The 17198-nt window shown below is 50.8% G+C and overlaps 1 protein-coding gene across 1 annotated transcript in view; it reads right to left on the bottom strand.

The window, feature by feature from the left end:
- Positions 1–16964, bottom strand: part of CDH22 (cadherin 22) — a 70597-nt gene extending 53633 nt beyond the window's left edge. Inside the window, exons 1-2 of the mRNA XM_003787669.2 lie at positions 16321–16964; positions 6366–6660 (exon numbers count right to left, since the gene is read on the bottom strand). Coding sequence (XP_003787717.1) covers positions 6366–6660; positions 16321–16575 — 550 coding nt within the window. The 5' untranslated portion in view covers positions 16576–16964. The remainder of the gene's footprint in view (positions 1–6365; positions 6661–16320) is intronic.
- Positions 16965–17198: the final 234 nt, after the last annotated feature.

Below are 17198 nucleotides of genomic sequence, written 5' to 3' on the forward strand. Positions count from 1 at the left end.
AACTTGGGTTTTGGTTCCACGTTCTGGGGCTAGTTCTTGCTCTGGCTCTTCCTGTGGCATCTCAGACAAATCACTTTATCTCTCTTTGCATTTATTTCTGCCTCGGTAAAACGAGGACACTAATACCTGCCCTGCTTATTCCCCAGGATTGTAAGAATAAAGGGAAATAGCTCTGTGAAAGCAGTGTTGGCTGATAGCTATTATTTAGTGAATGTCCCAAGAAGTGCAGGCTGTACTACCAAACAGTCTCTTCCCATCTATTAGAGATGCTGCTCACAGACTCACAGAGGGATTGGAAGACACAGAAAAGAAGTGGCAGCAGGGCCTTGCATATTCCCACAGTCTACTGAACCCCGATCCCATGGTCCAGCAGTGTCAATTCTAAGGCATATACCCCACCACATTCTCCCTTTTTTGCTTATGGCAGACACCACTAATCCATGGTGGCATTTTTTTGGCTGAGCCCGAACACAGCCTTATAGCCACTACCAAACGATTAGAATGCGCCCAGAGATTCAAGTGATCTGCTACCACTCTGAGGTCCGGGGTGGTGTCTCATCTCCCTCCATACCTAGCAAAGTGCTATGTACCAAACAGGCACCAATACGTGCCTTATCGAATTAAAAGCAACTACTTATTTCTCTATCCTCCGTGGGGCTATAGAGAAAGTAGGTGCTAATAAATGTTTGCCAAGCTGGGTGACTCATTTTTGAAGCCCTACAGAGCCAAGTATATTGGAGGCCTTGGCTATAATGGGTGCAAATAAACATTTGTGGCTTTAATTCAATTACTTATCTTTATATCCCCTGCAGTGCCCAGGATAAAGGAGTGGTTAATAAATATATGTTGTACTAAATTTCTCGTTTCTGTATCTTCAAGAGTGCCACGAGTAGTGTCTTATACAGAGCTGGCATGTTGGACTGGGTATGGGGAGACCTGTGAAGCCCTCTTCCTGTCCACTGGTCAGAGGGTAACATGCTAGGGAAGGGGGTTAGCTCCCCTGCATCGAAAGATTATGTAGTTCAACTCTCCTGTATCAAAACTCACTCTCTTGTTGATTTCATCTGGCCTCACGCTGTAAATTCCCTCTCTCTGCTGATGACGTTCAAAGTTGTCTCTCTAGCTCCATCCCTCCCTGGCATCCAGACTCATAGACCTGACTGTCCTTTTGACATCTCCACTTGGGTTTTCAGTAGAGGTATTGATCTAAGCATGCTCAAAGATGAATTATTAGTTTATTCTGCAAACCCACTCTTCCTGGACCAGTCTCCATCTTGGCCACAGCAGCTCCATCCATCCAGCTGCTCAGGCCCCAAACTTCAGCATCATTGTTATCGCCTCTGTCTCTCGCTCCCACATCCAATCCCTCCCAGACCTGTTGGCTTCACATTCACTGCATACCTGTAATCCCATCTCTACTCACCGCTGGCAATGGCAATGGCAATGGCCCAGACCACTGTCTCTACCTGCCTGCACTATTGCAGTCACCTCCTCACTGATCTCCCTACTATCAACCTTGCCCTTATAGTCTATTTTCAATATGGCAGCCAACAAGACATTCTTTTAAAATATAAGTTGGCTCCTGTCACTCCTCTGTTCCCCATCCCACTCAGAGCACAACAGGAAAACCTTTCAATGGCTACCCAAACCTCTGTGATCCAGCTTTTGGCACATAAAGGTACCTGGACACTCTCCCCCTCACTCACTCCTCTTTAGCTACACTGACTTTCCTGCTATTCCTTAAATATAACAGACACACTATGCCTCGGGTCCTTTGCACTTGGTCTTCCCTCTGCCCGAACATTCTTCCTCTAGCTTAGGAGTTCTCCAAGTCTGGTCCCCAAACTGGCAGCATCAGCAACACCTGAGAATTGGTTAAAGATGCAAACATTAGCTGGGTAGTGGCTCATGACTGTAATCCTAGCCCTCTGGGAAGCCCAAGTGGGTGGACTGCCTGAGCCCACAGGTTTGAGGCCAGCCTGAGCAAGAGCAAGACTTTGTATCTCCAATAGCTGGGCATTGTGGCAGGCGCCTATAGTCCCAACTACTCAGGAGGCTGAGGCAAGAGAATCGCTTGAGCCCAAGAGTTTGAGGTTGCTGTGAGCTATGATGCCATGGTGCTCTACTGAAGATGATAAAGTGAGACTCTGTCTCAAAAAAAAAAAAAAAAAAAAAAAAGCGAACATTTCTAACAGCCCAGAAACTCTTGGCAGGTCGGGGAGGCAATTTCTGTTTTAACAAGCACTTCAGGTAATTCAGATGCACAAGAAAGTTGGAAAACCATTGTTTCACATAGCTCGGGAGGTTCCCTTCCTTCAGGTCTTTGTTCAAATGTCCTCTTATAGAAAGAGAGGGCTCCCTTGACCCCTCTATCTGAATAGTATTCTGCGTAGCTCACACACCACTGGGCATATTATACATTTGCTTCTTGGTTCCTTCCTATTTCTCTCCTTGCTATAGTATGTAGGCCTCCTAAGAATCTCCAATGCCTGGAACAGTTCCTGGCACATAGTAGGCACTCAATAAATGTCCCTTGTTTGAATGAAACCCCCTCAGTGCTCAGCAGGTAACTTGGAGTCCAGAGGGGGCAGGGACTTGCCCAAGGTCACTGGAGGAGCTGGGCCTCCTGACTGGCAGCTTGGACCTGCTTCGCTACACTGGGCTCAGTGTGGCAGGCGTGCCCCTTGTCAGAAGCGTGGCTCATCGGTGGCCCCCGGCACACTTCCCTTCCCTTTTAAGCTATGAGTGGTTTAATTTGCAAGCTCTGCTGCCTTTCATGTCCCAAGCTGCGTCCCTGCTCCCTCTGATCTCCAAAGCTGCTGGGACCCTGGTGCTGCTTGTCCGCCCCGCCCTCCGCAGCCCAGATCAGGAGGCTCGGTAATTGTGACTGATTTTCAAAGCCGCCTGGAAATCTCTGCAAGCACCCTGGTGTCAGATTTGCTTCCCTTTCAAAAAGTTGCTGAAATGAAATAAACTAATTTAATTTCCGCTTCCCCCTCCCTCTCCTTGGGTTTCCCAGCTTGTCCAAACTGAGTCACCCTGCCTCCCCACTCTTTCCTAAGTAGAAGGTGAGGTGAGAGTCAGTGGGCTGCGAGAGGGAGATGGGGTGGGGCTGGGTCTCTTAGGCCAGTGCTCACAGACCCAGGGCTGGCTTTGCTTCTTACTCTCTGTGTGATCTTTGATGAGTCCCTGCCCTTTTCTTGGTCTCAGTTTCCCCACCTGTGAAATAAGGACCCTTTTTACTCTAACATCCTGGGAGCCAAGCCCAGCAACTTGCTCCCTTACTGACTTGCTACATGACTGTGGCTACATCTTCTCTCCTCTCTGAGTCTCCGTCCCATCTGTTCAATGGAATTCTAACATCAGCCCTGCCACCTCTCAAAGAGTCGCAGTGAGAGTGCGGTGGTGATGGACAAGCCACCCTGGTGGACATGGGACTGCTCGTCCCCCAGCACCCCATCCTCCACCATCCTCCCCCGTGCAGCAGAGGGAGCTTTCTAAATTATAAGCCTTCCCATGTCACCCCCTTGCCATTCCCAGCCTACTGCTTCCTTCAAGTCCTCCAGCTGTGGCTCCTGCTTCCTTCTCCAGCATCAGCTCTCACCACCTTTCTGGTCTTTTCCATGCAGAAATGTGAGGTCACTTTTGGGTGGAGGGAGATGGGGGACATATCTTCTGAGGTCGGAGTTCAAGTCAAGGAGTGGGAGCTTCTGGGCCTGGGAAGTCAGGGACTTGTGCTACCTTTGGCTTGCCACATAACCTTGGACTCACTGTCTCTCTGAGCCCCAGTTTCCCCATTTGCAAAATTAATTTCTTAATTAAGCTCTTGTGGGGTCCTGAAATTCCATGGGTCTCTGCCACTGACGACTTGCAAAGTTCCCTTTCTAGCCCAGACCTCTCCACTGAACTCGTATATTCAACTGCTTTGTTCATGACCTCCACTTGGCTGCCTGGTAAGAACTTCAACTCAGCATGTCTAAAACCAAAGTCCTGATTTCCCTTCATCCCCCAAACCTGCTCCTCTTGTCTTAGCAAATGGAAATGCCATCTATTTAATTGCTCAGGTTAAAATCCCAACAGTCATTCTCGAGTTTTCTTTCCCTCACACCCCACATCGGATCCATTAGCAAATGCTTTCAGCTCTACTTTCACAATATATCCCAAGTTTGACCTCTTTTAACACCCCCACCTGGACCACCTTGTTCCAAGCCACCATCATTTCCTGTCCGGCTAATTGCATATCTTCCTCCTGGGGTACCCTGCTTCTGCCCTGGCCCTTTCCCTGTCCAACTATTCTTCATGAAACAGTTATGATCAAACTCAGTTAGATCATGTCATTCCTCTGAACAAGACCCTCCACTGACTTAGCTTGCTCAGCATAACAGGGGAAACCCTGAGTATGGTCTACATAGCTACATGGTCTGGTGCTTCTTCTCCTGGGGGAATTTAGCCCCAGGGCCTTTGCATGTGCTGTTCCCTCTGCACAGGACTCATGCTCCCATTTCCTTCAGGTCTTTACTTCAATGTCACCTCCTCAGAGAGGACTTACTGGGCCAACAATCTATTTGTTTACTTGCTTATTGCCTGTCTTCGGTAGCCAGAATGTACCTCCATGAGAGCAGGGAGTCTTGTTCACCTGTTCACTATTGTGTCCCCAGCACTTCTCACGTCATAGGTAGTCAAAAAATATTTGTTTGGCAAATGAATAAGTATACTCATATACACTATACACACATGGCATGTCACATGCACGCATAGACCTGACAGTACCCCTCAGCTAGCCATGTGTGTACACATCTGCATACATGTGGTGTGCACGTGTATATGTAGGTTGTGTACACCAACCTGCACCCATATTCACCCCTACTGCTGTTCCCCATTCTCCCATCATCCCTTTGTCCCTACTTTTTCCCTGATCTACTTCCCCTGCTGGTTGCCTGTTTATTATCTGCCAATCACCATATATGGCCCACCCTGGGGAGGCCAGAGGTGACTATACCCTCCACCAAGAGCCAAAGTAAGTACCCCTGCCTTGGACATGGAGTCATAGAGCTGTGAGGTCCAGAGAGAGGCAGTGCTGAGCCCTTGGCCACAGCGTCAGCGATGGAGCATTGCCTAGGAGCTAGTGTGGCTCTTCTGCCTCTCGCCTGGCTTGCAAATGACCTCAGGGAACACAGTGGGAAGGAGGTGGCAGCTTTCCCTTGTGCTTCTCACCCCATGACTCCAGTTTCTACCAGAGGAGCTCCAGGCTAAGTGGGGCTTTGACAGTCAGGCAGAGCCCTCCAACCTTTAGCCTCAGTGTCCTGTTGCTGTGTGAATGGGTTTCTGAGTATGGTGGTGTCTGATGTCTTCCTGCAAATGTGTGTTTCGTTTGTGTGTGCTTCCTTTCCACATGTGTGTTCAGTCCCCTGGGTGTGTGTAGCCATACTTGGGTAAGTGCAACTGAATCTGTGTTGGGGGCCCAGCCATCACGAGTCCGTATTCCTAGGTGACTGGGTCTTGGTGAGTCATGGCTTCCTTGTAGGCAGTGAATGAAGCTGCCTGGATGTCATTCATCTGGCTGTGACCATGGCTGTCTGGGCTGTGCTGTAGTGGAGCTGGGCCCTGGGACAGTAATGCCTGCTCATGGCATTTGCCTGTGTCTACACGTATGGCCAAATCTGTGCAGAACCTCTATCTGTGTGAGGGGTAGCAAATGCTTTCAGTTCTACTTTTCACAACATATCCAAAAGTTGACCTCTTTTAATACAGTGTGGCTGTGTCGGAGTGTGAGGTTGTGTCTGGGTGTGTGGTTGGACCTTTGCTAAGCTGTGTCCCAATGTTTATCCCTGGTTGTGGGTGTGCCTGAAGCTGGGACTCTGTGTGGAGTTGTTCCCAAGGGGTGTGCTGGGTCTGCATGTGGCTGAACTTTTATGAAGGGCTACGCCAAGGTATCCAGCTATGTCTGTGTGACTGGGTCCAGATGTTGCTTGAGTGGGGGGTTGTGTATACAAGGGGGGGTGTGTGTGCAGGTACAGAAGGGAGGTTGGGTGAGTGGTGTGTCTAGATCTGCAGCTGTGTTAGATTTGTGACTGTGTGTGACCATGTATGACCATGCCCCACTATATGTGTCCGTGTGCAGGTCCATGTCCACGTGAGGGCTGTGTCCATGAATGTGGCTGAGGTCCAATGCATGGCTTTGTCCAGGATCATGGCTGACCCCAGAGGGCACCTTGGTCTCATGTCTGTACCCTGTGCCCTATCTCCCCTGCCCCTCCCCTGAGGATCAGCCACTCTTCCTCCCCACAGGCTCCACTTGGGACCTGGCAGCCCCCTGCCCCTCATGAGCACATCACCCTGCCCTGCCCCTACAGCCCGCGGCCCACCTGTGGGTGAGAGCTCAGCCACGCTGCCGATGTAGGGGCCGTGCAGGAAACGAGGCTCGCTGTCATTGATGTCCTGCACCTTGATAATGAATTCCGACTCGGGTTCTAGCAGGCGGTTGGTGGCGCGATCCCGAGCCTGGGCCCGCAGTGTGTAGAAGGTTTTCTGCTCTCGGTCCAGGCGTTCCATGGCATGGATGTCACCGGTCAGCTCGTCGATCAAGAAGATGGTCCCAGCACCCTCGCCTGAGATGGTGTACTTGATGGCCCCGTCACCCTCGTCTGAGTCCGAGTGGATCTGGGGAGGCAGGAAGGAGGTAGGGGAGGCTGGGGTGGCAGCTCCTCCTGGCCTCCCCTCCAGTCCCACTGGGGGCCTATCACATGCTCTTCTCTTTTCCAGCACACCGAGGCCAGGGCAGCCTTGCTCACTGCAGTCTGGGGCTCTCCCTTCCCCTCTGCACCCAGAGCTACCAGCCTCAAAGGCAGATTTGAATATGACCTCTCCTGCTTGCAATCCTTTCATGGCTCCCCACTGGCTTCTTTACAATGAAGTCCAGAGCCATCTCCACACCTCTCTGACCTTCAGCGCACAGAGCCATGGTGCTCCCCGTGTGAGCCACTGGCTTTATTTCTCGGCCTGCTGAAAGTCTACTCATCCTGCAAGGCTCAGCTTAACTGCTACCCTGTCACAGAAGCTTTTCTGGGCTCTGCACCTGTGGCTCAGCAGCTAGGGTGCCAGCCATATACACTGGCGGTGGCAGGTTTGAACCTGACCTGGGCCTGCCAAACAATGACAACTACAACAACAAAATAGCTGGGCATTGTGGTGGGTGCCTGTAGTCTCAGCTACTTGGAGGCTGAGGCAAGAGAATCGCTTAAGCCCAAGAGATTGTGAGCTGTGACGCTACAGCGCTCTACTGAGGGTGACACAGTGAACTTCATCTCAAAAAAAAAGAAAGAACGAACGAAAGAAAGAAAGCTTTTCTGGATTCCCGGGTTAGCACCTTCTAACTCCCCTCCAGGGTCTCTCAGTATGTCAAGCCGGATGGCTGCAGCCAGCATAGCTCAAAACTTCACACACGTCAAATCACCTGGGAAGTAGGTAAAACACAGATTCTGAGTCCTGGGATGGGGCCTCAGCGTTTGCATTTCTAACAAACTTCCAGGCTGCTGGTCCATGGCCTTGCTGTGAATTATAGGCCCCTCTCTCCTTAGACTCTGGGGCCCATGAAGTCAGAGTGGCATCTTACACCTTGAGGCGTATGGAGAGCCAGGCTCAAGACTTGGCATGTGGGGAGGACAGGGAGTGCAGGGAGGGAGGAGAAAAGGGGTCGAAGATCAAAGGAGCATCAACTATGCGCCAGGCACTGTGCTAAGCAACTTCTAGACTTATCTGGTTCAGAGTCTTTAACAAAAGAGAAACCTACAAGAGCAGATTTTGCTCTCTTCTTTTAAAGGATTGTTCTTTTCATTTTCCTACTGAGGATCTGAGAAGTGGGATGATTTCCTCAAGGCCAGACCACTGGAGGAGCTGCCCTGGCCATAGCCTGGGCTTCCTCACCTCATCCTAAAGCAGCTGGAAAGGAGCTCACGGGAAGGGACAGGAAGTGCCGGCTGGCATAGGGCTCTGGCACTACCTCCCTCTGCCCCTCCCCCAAGTCAGTGCACCCCTCTGGGCCTCAGTTGCTTCGATTGTAACATGGGAATCCTAATAGCATCTCTCTCCTAGAGCTGTTGAGGGTTCGTTGAACTGAGAATCTACAGAAGACCCTTAGCAGCCACTGGGCACCATGTGACACGTATAGTATTTCACAACCGGAGTGGCAGGGGACTGCCCACAGAATGGTGCTGCAGCTGGGCGCGGTGGCTCACGCCTGTAATCCTAGCACTCTGGGAGGCCGAGGTGGGTGGATTGCTTGAGCTCACGCATTTGAGATCAGCCTGAGCAAAAGCAAGACCCCATCTCTACTAAAAATAGAAAAACTGAGGCAAGAGGATCACTTGAGCTATGATGCCAGGGCACTCTATCCAGGGTGACAGCTTGAGACTGTGTCTCAAAAAAAAAAAAAAAATGGTGTGGGAGTAGAGCCCACTTGAGCCAGGTGGGAATCCTGTGGTTGCTGGATCCTAAGAGAGGTCTGAGGAGCTGAGCACTAGGGCCAGGGGAAGGAGGGGGACTCTTTCCCACAGGTCCTGTATATGGAGCTTTGCTACTATTTTAACAACCTGCACAACTACACCCGTTTGTACTAGCTGAAAATCAGCTCTGCTGGAGACATAATAACTGTCCAATACATGGTAGCTATCGTTATTATTATATTATTACTAAATGTTACCTATATATAACTGGAATTTAATTCAGACACCATTAGACTTCAGATTCCAGGCTGTTTTTACTGCCCTGAGATGTCTTGGGTAAGGAATGAGCAAGAAGTCTGTTTTCTTGTAAACAGAAACACCTAAGTCCTTATCCTTCAATGCCCAAATCTCCCAGGCAGCCCTGAGCAGAGGAAAATCCATCCCAATGAGGCAGGTGACTTTGAGTGAGTCCCTGCACCTCTCTAAGCTTCCGGGGAGATGGGGGCATGAACGAAAAATCCCTCAAGTTTCTTTTGGGGCAGAGTGCTGTGGGCCCAGCCCACTCAGCAGGAGAACAGGTGCCAATGAAGTTGTCATGAAGGGGGACGAAAGTCCATCCCCTGCCACGCAGGAGGAGCTAGGGTATAAATTCTGCTGGTGGGACTTTGTGTCTGAAAGGTGGATTATAGAAGTGCCATTTGGAAGATTGAATGGCCCATAAACATTTTCATATTTCATTAGCCGATTAATGGGCATCTCTCTCTTTTTGGCGAGTCTGCTGATTCTCAGCAGAAATTGCGGGGAGTAAATGGAGGCGTCTGGTGGAACCTTTCCGGGTCCCCGTCCTGTTATAGATTGCCCCAATTAATGCCCGTCCTGGGCTCCACTGAGAAGCCTTCTTCCTGTCCAGTTACTGTTAATAGATTTCTCATAAGTGGCTGGATTGTAAAAACCTCATAACTCAGTTTAATGCCCCCAATAAAATTATCTCAGGACGTCAGCCCTGAATCATTGGCAGTGCTGGGGATGAGAAGACCTGTCTCTCTTGTTTGCTGTTTATGCTTTGCTTCTACCTTTGCCCAAGGGAGATAGGATGGGAGAGGGTGGATTTCTTCGCTCTGGGGTGTTTCTACCCATTTCCCAGTCAGAGCTGTTCCCTGCTTATGTAATGAGCAAACATTTCTGAGCAGCGTGGTAGAATAGTTACCATTTTTGGGGGGGGTGGAATGCTTCACAGTTATAATCTTATTAGTTGTCTTATGCCCTATGAATAATTATTCCCATTTCTCAGATGAGAAAACTGAGGCACAGAGAGGAGAAGTCTTTTGCATGTCACTCAGCTAAGTGTGAGAAGCCAGGCTCCTGACTTGACCACTCACTAATGTTGGGACCATGGGCTTGTTAATCTTACCTCTCTGAGCCTCTGTTTTCCCACCTGAGAAATCAAATCCAGCCTTACCTGGCACAGGTGTAGTGACAGCCTGTTTTAATGACCTAGGTACTCTCGCTCTGTAAATGGTTGTTTCCTTCCCTACGTCCTGGGTTTCCATCATGTCCCTGCAATCCTTGACATTTTAACTCAGACCCCAGACAGAGATCACTGATGAGTGGGGAGTGGAGAGGAGGGTGTGGGACCCAGAGGTGATGTCATCGATGTTCTTCTGTGAAGTATGACATACTGCTCATGCTGGGGCCTAGTGGCTGATCTCCAGGGACTGCAGAGTCAGACAAGGCCAATCAGCCTGTGTGGGAGCTGGAAGATACAGATTTAGGCTGTGCTGGGGCTGCTTGCCCTGCCTGCCTGCCTGCCTGCTTGCCTGGGTCTCAGCTCCAGAGTGGAGAGGAAGCAGCTCTGGCTCTGCCCTGGGAAGACATTTCTCAAGGCTCTCAGCTGAGCTTGGAGGCTGGAGGCTGGTGCTCTCACTTACTGAGCTCCTACCCTGTGTCAGACTCGTGTTGTAAGTCGTCTGCTGAAATCTAACTTGGCTTTGTGGAGTGTGTAAATATCTCCCCATTTTCTAGATGAAGAGACTGAGATGGGACCAGGTCTGTTTGACTCCAAAGCGCACGCTGGTCCTCCTGCAGCTTCTGGTAATCTGGTTAGTGTGCTTACAATGCCTCTGGCAGAGAATGAGGGTGCAGGGCAGTGACTGGGTTGCACTTCTGGGGGAGAGGCCTTGATACCAGTTTTTGTCCAGCACCCAGCAGTCCTTTTCTCTCTGAGCCTTTGTTTTGTCACTTGGAAAAAACCCTCAAATAGCAAAGCAGGAAAGATGATGGGTTTGGAGTCAGGAGCAGCTGGTTGCCAGCTTCAACTTTGCTACTGACCTGGTACATGGGCCTAGGAAAGTGGGGCTGCCCTTCTCTGAGCCTCAGTTTTCTCATCTGCAAATGGGACTGTTCACCCATAGATTCTGAAGAGTCATAAGATAATATATGGAAGCTCCTAGCACATAGGAGGTGTTCAGTGTAGACCCCTCCCTTTTCCTACGTGGTCTCAGGAGGGGTTGAGGGGTCACCTAGTTCATCACCCTGTGTCCTGACACAAGAACCACAGATTCAGATCCTGACCCACTGGAGACCCGAGGACCATCATCAACACCTTGTTCTTTTAGATTCAGCTTGTTTCCTCCTACAGGCAGCCCTCTCAGATGCCCTCCCATGTGGCTGAAGAGCCCTCCCCATGCTTTGTCCCTGCCCCATGCACACACCCCTGTACTATCTAGTCTGTCCATTTGTGTGTTCCCAGCTATCTTAAACCTCAGGGCATGTACTAAAAAGTTGATTTGTCTCTGTTTGACCTCTGCACCTGGCACACACTAGGTACCTTGACGATGCCTGCAAAGAAATTACAGGGTGTGGGAGAGTTGAGCACGAGTAGCTGAGTGCGTGCACAGGAGCGTGTGAGACTGCAGGCTCCCTGAGGGTGGAGCATATGGCTATTTGTTTCCATATCCCCAGCACCCACCCAGCACAGGGCACAGCACCAAACATACTGAATGAATGAATAATGAAATAGACAGCTGACATTACCCTCCTCCACTGACTTCTGGGATTCTGGAGGATCCAGGCACTCTGCTAAATCCCACATACACACGAGCTCCACCAGAGATGGTCATCACTAAGATCCTAGAACACACCAGGCACAGTTCTAGACTCCTTACTGCTATCCCATTGATGCCTTGCAATGACCTTGTGCATCAGAGATTATTCTCTCTCTGTTGTACAGATTGGCCAACTGAGGGTGGAGAAGGCCCAAATCCTGCCTAAAGTCACCAGCTGACAAGAGGCAGCCCCGAGGCCTGTCTGACCCAACATCCAGGGTTCTTTCTACTACATCAAGTGTGGCCAGCCCTGGAGGCAAAATCTCCCTCAAGCCCCATCCCTTGATCATAAACAACACGAAAAACACAAGAGTGATGGATTCTCATCCCAGGGGGCTGAAAAATGGGATTTACGAGGCCATTAATTACTTCCTCCTAATTAAATCAAAATTAAATTCGAGCAGAGTTACGTTTCCCTTATTAAAGACAATTAAACGGACAGTGCCGCTACGCAAATAAAATGAGTCCAGGATTTAAACGGAAAGCAAATCAAATAAAAAGCCTCCCCCGGAATGAGGGGTCTGTTCACGCCTGTGCTACTCGTAAACCAGGAGTTCATCAATTTTCTTTAAATATTAGCAACTTAATTAAATGTGCTCTCCTCCCCACTTTAATCCTGCCGTATATCTAAAATAGATCTCACCGCCCACAGGAGTTGGTCATAAGTGCTGACCCCATAATTCTATCTTTTTTAAAAGAAAAAAAATTAAAAATCCTACAAAATCCACATCCAGCTGACAGAGGCCTCGGGGGAAATTATAGTTCGGAAAAGGGATTAGTCAAAGTACCCAGATTTTATGGAAATACAGGGAGGTTGCTCTGAGGGTGGGGGTTGCGAGAAGGTGCAGGGGAGAGGTGGGCTAGGGCTGCCCATGGGGGCGGGACGGAGGCGGGAGCTGTTTGTGGGGGGCCTTGGTGACAATCTCGGGGCCCCGTAGCTCCTGTGGGTGCTGACAGGAGCCTGGTGGTGAGCGATGGAGGCGGCTGTGAAATAGGTTACCGTTGGGCGCCTGGGGTTCGCTCCATGGATGGTGCTGTTGCTAAGCTACCTTTGGAATTCGACAAGGACGGATGCTTTGAGCGGCTCCCTGGGGTGGGGGGACCGGGAAGCAGTGAATTAACCGAAACTGTGGCGAAGTCCTTTCTCCCTGAAGAGCCAGAGAGCATGACGTGAGTGTGTGTGTACGCATGTACGTGTGTGGGCCACAAGTGCTCCTGGATAGGCGGGACTTATCTGGAAAGGGGACAGGTGGTTTTCAAAAGCCTCAAGCTCGTTTTCCTGGGGTAGGGGGTGGGTTAATAACAGCTCCCACCCTCTGACTAAGGGGTGAGAAACTAGGATGTCAGGTTGCCAAGAAGGCTTTGGGATTTGGGGCGGGGGCTTGCAGGATCTGTGTGAAGATATACCCAAGGTGGTGGAAACATCGGGTGAGACTCTAATAACAAAAGCGAATGCTTTCCAAGCACGTGCCAGGAGTAGAGTGCTAGTCTAGGCCCTTGACACATGCTAACTCATTGAATCCTTGCCCCAACCCAAGAGTCAGGTTCTGGTAATAACCTCACTCAACAGATAGGGAAACTGAGGCACAGAGAAGGTGGATACAGTCAGCCTTCTGCATCCATGGGTTCCGTATCCATGGAGTCAACCAACCCAAGATTAAAAATATTTGAAGAAAAAATTGTGTCTGTACTAAACACATACAGAGTTTTTCTTGTCACTATTCCCTAAACAATATAGTATAACAATTATTTACATAGCATTTACACTGTATTAGGTATGATAAGTAATCTGGAGATGATTTAAAGTATTCAGGGAGATGTGAGTAGGTTATATGCAGATACTCTGCCATTTTAGATCGGGGACTTGAACGTCCTTGGATTCTGATATCTTTGGGAGGTCCTGCAACCAACCCCCACAGAGGGGTACCAAGGGGTGACTGCCAAGGTTAGAGAGCTCATAACAGCAGTGCTGGCGCTGGGGCCCAGGCAGTCGGGCTCAGTTGCCTCCTTAACCACACATGCCACCACCTCTCAAAGGGAAGTGCGCCTTGGGCAAACATTTGCAAAGAGGTGGAAACTTCTTCCTGCTCAGAGTACTTTTCTGGAGGTGGTCTTGAGAGTGAGAGATGCTCTGGGTGCAGGTGACAGAGGAGGAACACAAGAGGTCATGACAGCAGTGGCAGTGATGAGAGAGGTTGTTCTGGGGAAGAGGAAGACTCCCAGGCCCGGCACAGTGCCTGGATCTGCTTTATGTGGGAGTCTTAAAGTGAGCACAGAGCTGGTATCAGGAAACTGGTTTCCTGGGTTGGTTCTTTCACTGTGTTGCTATGTGGGTCTTCATGGTCTTCTCTGCTCTTGGGCCTCAGTTGCCCCTTCGTATAATAAAAGGACTTACTCGGGTCATCCCCTCCCTGACAGACCAGTTCAAGGAGATGGGGGTGGAGTTCCGCTTCTGCTGTCAAGATGATAAAGGCCGGGTGGATGCAGATGGGAGTGGTGAATCAGAAGCTGGTTTTGCTCTTCTTTTCAGGATGTGGGTGGTGGGGAGGCCTTTGCAGAGTGCCTACTGCTGGGTAGATGGCAGAGCTGAGGTGCCTGAGACAACCACCTCATCTGATGTCTAGGTAGATGTGCGACAGTTCTTCCCTGTCTCTTGGGTCTTCCCCTGGACCAAAGGCCTTTCCCAGGCCTGGAGGTCTCAGAGAGGCCTGGAGAACGAGTCTGGGATTGGTCTCTCCTTTTTCTTTTCTGGAGGCTTAAAAACCTCCAAATGGGTACAAATCCCAGCTAAGGGGCTTGCCCACTCTATAAATTTGACCTGAGTTTTCTCACCTCCAAAAGGGAACGATTTCTACCTTGCTGGTTAAAGGTTGAATACCTTTTATGGGAATAATAAAACAAATAAACCACAGGTCAAACATTGTAGACACTCAGTTTCTTCTTTAATCTTTAACAGCCTTACGAAGTGGGCTCTTTGAGCCCCATTTTTACAGATGAAGAGACTGAGTCACAGGGAGGTGAAGTGACTTGTTCAAGGTCACATGAGGAATAAGTTGATAGACTTTGGTGTATCCTTCTCCAAAGCCTCAGCTCCAGCCAGCACATAACTGGCATAGGTACCTTCTTCCCCACCCCTCACCCTACCCTCCTAGTCTGGCCATCTCACAGCCAGCAGTCCTAGACTCTGCCACTGGGAGAACTTGAACAAGGCTCCAAACCTATTTGAGCTCTATCCTGTCAAATCTCTGCTTTGCTCAGTTGTGGGGTCAACTTCAGCCACAGGTATGGAGGGAAAAGTAGCTAAGGACCTAGCCTTACTCTGTCTAGACCAGAGAAAATGTGGTTTCCTACAAGGCAAATCCCCAGGTTTACATTTAGACTTTCCTGCTTTCCTGTTGAGGATCCTGATCCTCACAACTGCTCAGCCTCCTAATTCTCAGATTCATTTAAACACATAGGAAGCTCTGAAGTTGTTCTCTCCCTGCCCTCTGCTGCCAATCAAAATTTCCTGGAAAGCTGATTGGTGCTAGCAAAAGCAGAGGACTGTGCCTGAGCACCATCCCACTTTTATGCCCTATAATCATCCTCCACTTCAACACTTCAACTATTGACAAGGCCCCGAATAAACCAGGCAACTTCATGTCTCCAAGTCTTTGCATAGGCTCTGCTGTCTTCCCCATCAGCCTGATGAACTCCTACCTATACGTCAAAACACAGTTCAGATGTTTTCTCTTCTATTGAAGCCAGCCAACAGATATCATTTAATCAGTGCCAGGTGCTGACTTTTGAAAGCTTTTGGTGAGCCCCCAACAACAAAGGCTGGATCTTACTCATCTTGGCCTCCTTAACATCACACCTGGGCCCCAAGGGGCTCACAGACTAAATGGATAAATAAAAATCCTTTTCAGCTCCTTATACTCCTAGGGCACAGATCTTCAGCCAGATTTATTAGCATCTTTTCAGAGAGTTTGAGAAAGTAGCTTTCATTCATTCATTCATCTAATGAACAGTTTGTGAGCAATGTGCTAGGTACTGGGGATTTCATGGTGAGTAAAACAAACACAGTCTAATAGGAAAGATGCACATTAATTGCATAATCAAACAAACACATGCATAATTAAAGCGTTATGAAGGAGAGATGCTGGGCCTCAGAGGGCATGTAACAGGGGATCTGGCCTGGCCTGGTCTGGTGGTGAAAGGCTTCTCTGAGGAAGTGGCATCTGGGCTGAGACCTGCTCTGTGGAGGAGCAGGAAAGAGCAGTCCAGGGAGAGGAAACGGCCTAGGGAAAGGGACAGTGGCAAGAGAGTGCAGGGGGCAGTGGAGGCACTTCAGGAGGATTTTCAGAAGTGGTTGGAACGCAGAGAGTGGCAGGAGATGGGGTTGGAGGATGAGCCAGATCTTCCTAGTCAGTGGGGTGGAATTTGGGCTTGAACCCCAAGTGCAGGGGAAGCTATTGACGCATTTTAAGCAGAGTACGTGGGTGAGATGATCACATTTGCAGACTTGTTTCTAAATTCCATAGGCATATAGCTACAAGATGGACTGGCTTTACCTACTAGCCTCTCCTAGGTGGCAAAAGGGAGGGGGATGAGAGAAGGATGTGGAGAGGAGGAGGGGGCTGGGGTTATAAACCAGTTGTCTGCCCCCAGCCAGGGAGCAGCTGGACGGAGATCCGGGATGGGATTTTAGGGGGCTGGGGAACTGAGTCTCTTGCATCTACCAGTGCGCATCTCCGGGATCCTGAGGGCTTAAGCAGGCATGGGGCCCCACTTACCTTGCCCACGTACAGGGGCTCGGTGCCTGTGTACTCCTCCACCACGAAGAACTGGTTCCACACCCAGCCGCGCTTCACGCGGCCCGCGCCCAGTGCGCCGTCCTGCCGAGCCCCGGACGCCGATGGCGCGGGCGTGCCGGCTGCCCACAGGTGCCCCAGCAGCGACGGCGGAGGCGGCAGAAGTAGCAGCAGCAGCAGCGCCGGCGACAGCGCGGCTCCCGCCCGGAGCCCCCTACCGTCGGGCCGCGGCCTCATGCTTGGCCTGCGCGGGGCCACGGCTCAGGAGCATGGACGGAAGGCACCAGCGCGCCGCCGCTCGGTCGCACAACGAAGCGGCGCCGTGTCACATGGCGGCCTCAGAGCGGGCTCCGGGACGCTGCCCCCGACAGGGCACCCGGACAGGCCTATGGTCCTGGAGGCCGCCCGGCCAGGGCGCCCGGCTGGAGGGGGAGGGGGCGCGGCCGCACCCGGGGCATGGACAGCTCCCGGGGTCCCCGCCCGCGCCCCCCTCGCCGCCTCCTGTGCGGATCACCAGGCAGCGTCTGGGCAGCTCCGGAGTGGGGTGTATGCCATGGTCCCCGCTCAGGGAGGGTGCGGGTTGGGGCGGGCGGATACTTCGAGGACTAGGGGCCTTCCTTATCCATTGAGAGTCTGCAAGAGAAACAAGAAAACTTCAGAGGGTCCTCTATGTGGGAGGAGGCAAGGTGAGTCCTGTAGGTACTAATTAAACACCTACTGTGTGCCCAGCCCTGCAGCGCCCCACAGTGATCCTTGTCTTCCTGGAGCCCATAGTCTAGTAGGCCCCTTTCCCTCACACCCCGGAGGGGAATCCTTACTTTCTGCTCCCACCCTCTGCTTGCCCTTCCTGCCATCTGCAC

Source organism: Otolemur garnettii, unplaced genomic scaffold (assembly GCF_000181295.1).
Source record: "Otolemur garnettii isolate 467f Iridium unplaced genomic scaffold, OtoGar3 scaffold00023, whole genome shotgun sequence".
Classification (NCBI taxonomy): Eukaryota; Metazoa; Chordata; class Mammalia; order Primates; family Galagidae; genus Otolemur; species Otolemur garnettii.